Genomic DNA, 8628 nt, shown 5'->3' with positions numbered 1-8628 from the left:
CTGTTTCTGGGTTCTTATCGCTCTGTGTGTCCTGTGTGTCTCTGGTCTCTCTCATTTACGTACAGGCCCTTATGTCATCCTCCTCCTCAGGGCTGGGGACGCCATTTTGGGGAGCAGTGGCGGTGATCTCCCGACGGGACAGGGACATGAGAGCAAAGGGTAAGTACAGCTAATACATAACAAGAGAAGAGTTAATAACCTGAACTTGGGATAAACAACGAAACAATTGAACTGGTTTACAACAAAGCACTAACCAAGGTTTAACACTTGCATCCGGGTTCTTGAAATTGTTTCTTACAGCCCAGTGCAGGTTGGGATGATGATCCACCCTCACAGCTGGCCCAGGGCAGGTCTGGAGTGCTTTTGGTGGCACCTTGGGCTGGCACACACTTGAGGAGTGGGTCTGTTTTCAACAATGAAACTTGGGAGTTTTAGATTGCATAAAAAAAAAAAAGAAAAAAAAAGAAAAAAAAAGGAAAATCCCCTCTTTGCCTGAGTACAGGCAGCTCTCCAAGCAAAGCAGGTCCCAGGTGAGGAAGGACAGAGAGGAATTGGGGTTGAGGAATGTGGAGCAAGGTTGTCCACACTGGCTCACACCTCAAGGCACAGCTTCTCTGAGCAGGCCAGACCTCCTGAGAGAGACCCTGGGTCAATATCAATCACAGAATGCTGCAATCACCTCTGCTCCAAAGAGAGCAGGAATAAAATACATCCTTTATAACAAGAATGTGCATTTCTTAGAAGCTCTTTTTAACATTTCTCCATAACTTTAGTGGGAACACTTAAATGAGCTGCACAGGAGCAGAGGGAAATGAAGGCACAGCCATGGTTTGTCAGATTTGCACAAGGCTGCTCTGAGTCCCAGGGGCTGGATGGGGGAAATGGTGGGGTGGGGGTAGGGACAAAGTCTGATTGATCATCAGCCATAAGGGGTGTTTATTTTCAGATCTATTCAGACTGCCTGAGGGGGTGCTGGGGATTAATATCAACTGGGGATTAGAAACAGAAAAAGAAAACTAAACAGGAACAAACAATTATATCTCAATTGTTTTCAGTACAGTAGATTTACTTTGAATATGCTTCTGAAATTTGTCTAATTAACCACGGAAGAACTGATGACTTGAATTTTTCCCGTGGGCTTATCTTGTTTGGGTGATTTGAACAAATGTTAATGAGCCTTTGTCACTGAATTTCTCAGCTGAAGAGCTCAAGAAAGAAGAGGCCTGTGGAAAAGTAAAATTCATCAGCAAACTCCAAGTGGCTGAGGATCCATCCTCGTGAGAGCAGGAATGGCCAGCAATGGGCACAGCTTTGTGGCTGCCCCAGCTTTGGGATGGGCCCTGGGCCTGGAGCAGGAGCAGCTCTTGAGGGCCCCAAGGCCGGGGCTGTGGTGCTGGCCTGGGCAGATGGGATGGCAGGAGGGGCTGCAGAGCTGCCAGGATCTCCTGGAGAGGGGAGCAGGGCACCCAGGGAGCCTCCTTTTCCTTTGGCCAGGCACTTTCCCCCATGGCTGGGGCTGAGGCCTCTCTGAGCTGCAGCTGCTGCTGTGCCCTGCAGAGGGGCTGAGGCCGTGGGGCAGTGCCCAGAGCAGCCTGCCCTGAGCAGAGCTGTGGGGCCAGAGCCGGCTGGGCTGTGCTGGGGAGAGGCCCTGGCTGCTGCCGAGAGCTCAGGGCAGCTGGGACAGCTTGGAGGGAGCTGGGCTGGGCTCAGAGAGCCTGCCAGAGAAACCAGCAGTGTCCATCTCAGCCTGGGTGAGCGTGCAGGGACAGGACTCAGCCCAGGCCTTGTGGGGCAGGGCCAGCGCCTACAGGGCAAGGGATTGAAAAGAGGCAAGTGGCCGAGAGAGGAGGCTGCTCTGTGCCCTTGGTGGCATGAGCAGGGCAGGGAGGGGGCCCAGGACATTTGTCACTGCCAGGCTCTGTCCCCAGGTGCTGCCAGCCCTGGCTGCTGAGCCCAGGTTTGGCCTGGGCTGAGTTTGGCTGTGGCCCAGCTCCATCCTCCTGCAGGGCTCAGGGCCTGTTGCTGGCCATGGCCAGCCCTGCCCGGCCTCTGTGCTGGCCCAGAGCCCGGCAGAGCCCGGGGCAGGGCTGTGTGTGCAGGCCCACAGGTGCCACGGGCTCTGCAGGAGCTGGGAGAGGCTGCCCAGCAGGGAGGCCATGGGGCACAGAGCCCCAGGGCTGCTGTGGGCACCACGGCACAGGGGCCGTGCCCACCCGCAATGCTCCTGCCCTGGGCTGGGCCTGCCCAGGGGCTGGGGCACCATGGCTGGGCCAGCGGGGCACAAAGGGGCCACGGAGCCGCTGCCGGGGCTGGCAGCAAGGCCAGGCACAGACAAGGAATTGCTGAGCATGGCCTGTGCTGGCCAGGGCTGGCTGTGGCAAGGGCAGAGCTCAGCTGCCCTTGGTGGCTGCAGGAAAAGTCCAGAGCGCAAAGAGCCTCCATGGCTGTGCTGGAGACCAAGGCTGCAGGAGGGAAAGGCAGGGCTGCTGTGGGATGGGGAGGGCATTGAATTCCAGCAGACAACACAGATGGGAGGCTTAGCAAGGCTTGAAGAGAAGAGAAGCTTCACAAGCCTCCAAGGGGGGATGTTACCAGATGAAAAACCATCTCCAGCTGGTGAGCACACACAGTTCTTGTTCTTCAAAACCCCCTGGCCCATGGAACTGCACCATGCCCGTTGTGTAAGAAGAATTGGAAAGCGACCAGCTCCAGTTGTGCCAACTTTTACCAGTTCACCGTGTAGTCAGGTCTGACTCTGGCATCACCAAGCACCAGGGACCACCAAAGAGACCTCCAGGACAGAAGTACAGAGCTGTGAAGGTAAGAGAAAATATGTTAATGATTTCAGAGAAATGATGATCATATGTATGTTTATTCTGTGACAGTCAGTGAATATAGATGTAAAATACAGTCCGTAAGCAGGAACTTTCCTGTACCCAGCACGCACACCTTTGGGAAGAGCTATTCCCCCTTGTGCATCTGGCTGAATAAAGAATGCTGCTTCTCACTGCTCCCTTGCTGTGAAGCAGTTTCTTTTATTTTTTCCCATTTTTGGTAGCAGAGTCACAATGGACCCTCGGTTCCATGATGCCCCATAGTGTCACCATGGTCTCCTTGGTTCTGCAGTGTCACCATGGGCCCTTTGTTCCATGAGGTTCTGTAGTAGAACATGGTCACCTTGGTTCCGTGCGGTTCCATGGTGTCACCATGGACCAGGGTTCCACAGGGCCTTGCTGTGTCAGAAGGGCCCCTTGGTTCCAAGAGGTTCCTCAGTGTCACCATGGACCATTGGTTCAATGTGGCCCCAATGTGCCAAAATGGATTTTGGTTCCGTGGGGTTCTGCTGTGTCAAAATGGACCCTTTGTTCCATGAGTTTGTCCAGTGTCACAGCTGACTCCTTGGTTCTGTGAGGCCCCACCATCAGCAAGGCTCTGAAACATCAGAGTAAGTCTCCTTAACACTAATTTGGTGTTTAAGAGGGCATCAGTTATTCAGGCCTGAGGTCCAACATGGGATAACTCCTAACCTGACATGGACATGTGATTCTCCCAGTGTGTTGCTTTTACACAGTGGCTAAATGTATATTACAATTTACCCACTTCCATAAAACCAAACCCTGAGTTCCCAGATTCAGTCCTTGTTTTTCCCATCACTGCACCCTTGAGCCAGATGTCTTTTTCTCGTCTCCCAACCATCCTTGCTGGGAAGGCAGGCCCTGCATGCCTTGTTCCTGTGCTAGAATTTCACGGACATGGTAAAAATTGAATGAACCCTTTTGGTATCAAGGGCAAGGCTTTGTGTGGCCAGGCAGAGGCAGGCAGGACGCAGAGCTGTCAGCAAAGGAAGGGCCCAGCGAGCTGGGGCAGCCAGGGGATGACAATAGCCTGCAGGGCCAGAGGCGCAGGGCATGGACACCGTAGGGCAGCCTGGGCTGGAGAGGGCACAGGGATGGGCAGCAGCTGCAAGGCCCTGCCAGAGGCAACTTGTGCAGCCCTTGCTGATAATCTTTTGTACTCTAAGACCGACTAAAAGAACCACATCACGAATCCCACCTTGCAGATTGTGACACAGTGCCCCGGGAAGAGCCCTGAGCAATGAGGGAGGGACAGCATCTGCCTTGCCAGGGGCTGGGGCTCAGCCCTTGGCCCTTGGCACTCCTGAAACACATCCAGCTTTGCTCAGCACCACAGACACCTTTCCCTTGCTTGTCCCCACCTGTCATCAGTGCCTGCAGTGTTCTGCTCTCCCTGGAACCTCGGGACACTTTCCCAGTCATGTTCCTCAGTGGGACACATTAAAACTTCAAGAAACTTTGAATTGAAACTTTAAATTGGAGTGCCAATTTAACATTAAGTTAAACTTCTTGAGAAGTTTTTTGAACACTCAGGGACTGAGTCTGGTGGAAACAACACCAAAGCCCTGAGAGGGTCATTAAAATCCTGGTGCTGTTGCTGAGCTGGGCTGAGCTCCTGGCACAGAGGCAGCTCCTGGCAACCAAGAAGAGCTTCAAAAAGACATTTCTGATGAGCAGCTTTTCTCCCAGCCCAGCAGGGCTGAGGGCACTGCCTGCAGCTACCTGGGTGCCTTAAAGCAACTGGAAGGACAAGTCTGAGCTTCTTCATGGAGAAATGCTCCCAACTGCTGGCACAGTAAGTCTCTGGCTGTGGGGATCTCCTAAAGCTGCCCCATGACAGCACTGACATGACTGTAGGGATGGCTCTGCTGCCGTTTGTGGTTTGGGGAGGATGTGCTGCAGAGCGGGGCTGCCCTGGGCACCCTCAGAGGGACAGGGCAGGACGGCTCCTGCTGCCAGGGACGGCTTCAGGGGCTGAAGCTGGGGCTGCAGCCAGGGCTGCCCAGGGCTGTCCTGCAGAGCAGCTCCTGCAGCCCTGAGGGCTCTTTGCCAGCCCAGGGCATCTGCCACCTGCCAGGGGCAGCTCTCAGCCTGCCTGGGAGCTCCCCATGGGCGGTGGGGAGAAGTTGGAGGGGGAAGGAGCGACCCCCATCAGGGCAGATTCCTCCTGCCGTGGAGATGGTGCTGCATGGCCAGGGCTGCTCTCGGCTTTCTCCTAAAGGAAAGGGCAAGGGGCTGTCAGCTTTGTCTGTGTCACTGAGACTCCTGCACTGTCACCCTGGGCATCAGCAGAGCTGCCTCAGCTCTCCCTCCCAAAGTGCCTCCTCAGCCTCCTCTGGCCACAGCCAGCAGCAGCAGCACCTTGGCTTGCAGCATCTCTGTTTGTCTGAGCTGCCCTTAAGGCCCTGCTGGCAGGGAGATGGCCCTGGGCAGTGCCTGTGCTGGGAGGGGTGTGCAGGGCAGAGCTGAGCCCCCAGGGCTGGGCTGGGCTCGGGAGCACTGGCAGGGACAAGGCTTGGATAGAGAGAAACAGCTCCCAATAGGCACAACTCCAGGCAGAGAGCCAGACCAGCCCTGGGTATCCCTCCCTGTCCAGCTGCACAGAGACAAAAAAAATGTCTTGGGAAAATTATTTAGAAATTGGAGCCTTTAAAAAGGCTGCTTTATTTTTCAAGCATGTTTTATGTTTAGCCACCCTGTAACAGAGGGAGGTGTAATGATCAAAGGGCTCCTGTGTGGGACCAGCAGGTCTGAGTGCCCTGGGGCACAGGGAGCCCTGATTTCCCTCTGGGCTCCCCAGTGCTCAGGCTGAGAGCAATGCTGAAAGAGGATTCCTGCCCCTTCACAACAAGGAACAGTAACTTAGCAGCAAAACTTGAGCTCAAAAATAAGTAAAAAAGTGAATGAAATTTCCCCAGAGAAAGAGAAGTAATTTTGAGTAAATTTGTAAGAAAATAGCATAGAATTGACTCAAGGAAATCTGTCCCAGCTTTTCAATGTCTTCTTTCAACAGTCCACCATGTCCAGAGTGAAGAAATGCCCAACAGCAGCTCCTTCAGCCACTTCCTCCTGCTGGCACTGGCAGACACGCGGCAGCTGCAGCTCCTGCACTTCTGCCTCTTCCTGGGCATCTCCCTGGCTGCCCTCCTGGGCAACACCCTCATCATCAGTGCCATAGCCTGCAGCCACCACCTGCACAGCCCCATGTTCTTCTTCCTGCTCAACCTGGCCCTCACTGACCTGGGCTCCATCTGCACCACTGTGCCCAAAGCCATGCACAATTCCCTCTGGGACACCAGAGAAATCTCCTACTCAGGATGTGCTGCACAGCTCTTTCTGTTTGTCTTTTTCATCTCAGCAGAGTTTTCCCTGCTGACCATCATGTGCTACGACCGCTACGTGTCCATCTGCAAACCCCTGCACTACGGGACCCTCCTGGGCAGCAGAGCTTGTGCCCACATGGCAGCAGCTGCCTGGGCCAGTGCCTTTCTCAATGCTCTGCTGCACACAGCCAATACATTTTCCCTGCCCCTGTGCCAGGGCAATGCCCTGGGCCAGTTCTTCTGTGAAATCCCACACATCCTCAAGCTCTCCTGCTCCAAATCCTACCTCAGGGAACTTGGGCTCATTGTCCTAAGTGCTTTTCTATATTTTGTCTGTTTTGTGTTCATTGTTTTCTCCTATGTGCAGATCTTCAGGGCTGTGCTGAGGATCCCCTCTGAGCAGGGTCGGCACAAAGCCTTTTCCACCTGCCTCCCTCACCTGGCCGTGCTCTCCCTGTTCCTCAGCACTCTCATGTTTGCCTACCTGAAGCCCCCCTCCATCTCCTCCCCATCCCTGGATCTGGCAGTGTCAGTTCTGTACTCGGTGGTGTCTCCAGCCCTGAACCCCCTCATCTACAGCCTGAGGAACCAGGAGCTCAAGGCTGCCTTGAGAAAATTGATGACTCTGTATTTTCACAAGTATTAAACTCTCTCATTTGTGCTGCAGAGCCTTTTGAATGTAACTCTTTGGAAACTCAGCCTTATTATTCCCTGTTTGTGCATTTATTCATCAGTAACTTTTTCTACCGTTGTTGTGATTTTAACAAATTCTGTAGTATTACTTTTTGTATTTCTACATGAATATCTACCTTTCTTTTGAAACACAAAGACCTGCAAGAGGTCTGTTCCCTGTGTATTTAAATAAAAACAAGTGCCTGCCCTGACCTGTGTGTCCAGGATCATTCCTCAGCACTTCTCTGGCTCTGCAGTGAATGATTTTGGGTACCTTAACACCTCAAGGGTTAAAGGTTTCCAGGTTAAATGGGCTAACTTAATGCAGTTACTGCTGTGGAAAGTGTTTTATGTTCAACTGGATGTTGTATTAAATGCTTTGCCCAAGTTCCTTGGTTCTCTGTACTTTGCCAGTAAAATTCTGTGTGGTTTTCACCTCTGAGCTCCGTTGGTCAGAGCATGGTGCTGATATCAGCGAGGCTGTGGCTTCAATGCCTCTGTGGGCCATTCACTTGACAGCTGGAATTGCTGGTCCTTGGGGGTCCCTTGCAACTAAGAATATTCTTTGCCTCTGTGTCCCTTGAGAATATCTGCTGGGGGTTTGTCCCGTGCACCAAAGGCAAGTCAAGGAGCCTTTGGTTGCCGCCATCATTGGAGTGTTGTGGCTGTTGCAGCCCCGCAGGCTCCCAGTGGCCTCTTGTTTCCGTCAGGCCCTGCTGGCTCCCGCTGGCCCTTGGTTCCATGAGGATCTGCAGGGTCCCACAGGTTGATGGCATTTGTCCTTGCTGCCCCTCACATCCCCCTGCCCCACAAACAGCCCCGAGCCCCCCGTGAGGGACAGGCCCTGCTGTGCCAGGCCTGGGCTCAGGGCTTGGCCTTTCTGCTGCCTCCAGCCAGCCAGGGCTTGCTCAGCATTGCAGTTCCTGCTCACAGCCTTTGGCTCCCTGCAGTCCTGGCCTCCAGGATCTGCTCTCCCCACTCCCTGGGGAGCCTTTGCCACTCCCTGCCCTCACTGGGGCCACTGATGCTCCAAGGGACTTGGACTTTGCCTTTGGACTCCTGGAGCAGCTTCTTCACCCTTCTCTCAGTGCCTGAGGCTCCTGGGCTCAGCCCCAAATCCAGCGTGGGGCTGATCCAAGTTAGAATCATGTCCTCACTTTCATCAGCATGAGTTAATGACAAGCTCCTGGTTTCATTACTCCCCATTTTGGCCCCAAATTCCTTTTTTTTTTTTTTTTGCATCCACAATGAACCTTTTTGGCTCCAAAATCTCCCTTTTGGGACCAAACTGTTCTTTTATTTTTTGTCTAACTCCCCTTTTCAGGCAAGAGACTCCCCTTTGTTTTAATCCAAACTCTCACTTTATAATCCAAATTGCCACTTTTTGTTGATCAAAAAATCCCCACTTTTGGACACAAACTCCCTTTTATTCTGGCTCCAAATCCCCTTTTTCATCTCAAATCTCCCTTTCTTAGCCCAGATTTCCCCCCTGGCTGCCGTTCGCTCACCTGGGTTCACCTTCTAGCATCAGACTCCCATTATTTTAATCTAAACTCTCATTTTTACATCTAAACTGCCCCTTTTTGTTGCTCAAACCCCCAGCTTTGGGCCAAACTGTTCCTTTTGGGAGCCAAATTTTCCCTTTTGGGTCCACATTTCCTATCTGGGCACCCAAATTCACCTTTTGTTGTGGTAAAGTTGTTAGAATGTTGTTAAGTTAGTTTCTGTTAGTAGTTGATAGCTTGAAATGGATCTTTTCCCTTATTTTAGTTGTGATT

General features: G+C 52.8%; 1 protein-coding gene across 1 annotated transcript; it reads left to right on the top strand.

The window, feature by feature from the left end:
* The first annotated feature begins 4514 nt into the window (after nucleotides 1-4514).
* Nucleotides 4515-7062, top strand: LOC131590210 (olfactory receptor 14J1-like). Its single transcript, XM_058860158.1, has 2 exons — nucleotides 4515-4650; nucleotides 5869-7062. The coding sequence occupies exon 2, from the start codon at nucleotides 5892-5894 to the stop codon at nucleotides 6822-6824; it is 933 nt and encodes a 310-aa protein (XP_058716141.1). The 5' UTR covers nucleotides 4515-4650; nucleotides 5869-5891; the 3' UTR covers nucleotides 6825-7062.
* The last annotated feature ends 1566 nt before the right edge of the window (nucleotides 7063-8628 follow it).

Source organism: Poecile atricapillus, chromosome 32 (assembly GCF_030490865.1).
Source record: "Poecile atricapillus isolate bPoeAtr1 chromosome 32, bPoeAtr1.hap1, whole genome shotgun sequence".
In the NCBI taxonomy this organism is placed as follows: Eukaryota; Metazoa; Chordata; class Aves; order Passeriformes; family Paridae; genus Poecile; species Poecile atricapillus.
The sequence above is the reverse complement of the archived record's forward strand: the minus strand, read 5'-3'. Positions and strand labels throughout refer to the sequence as shown.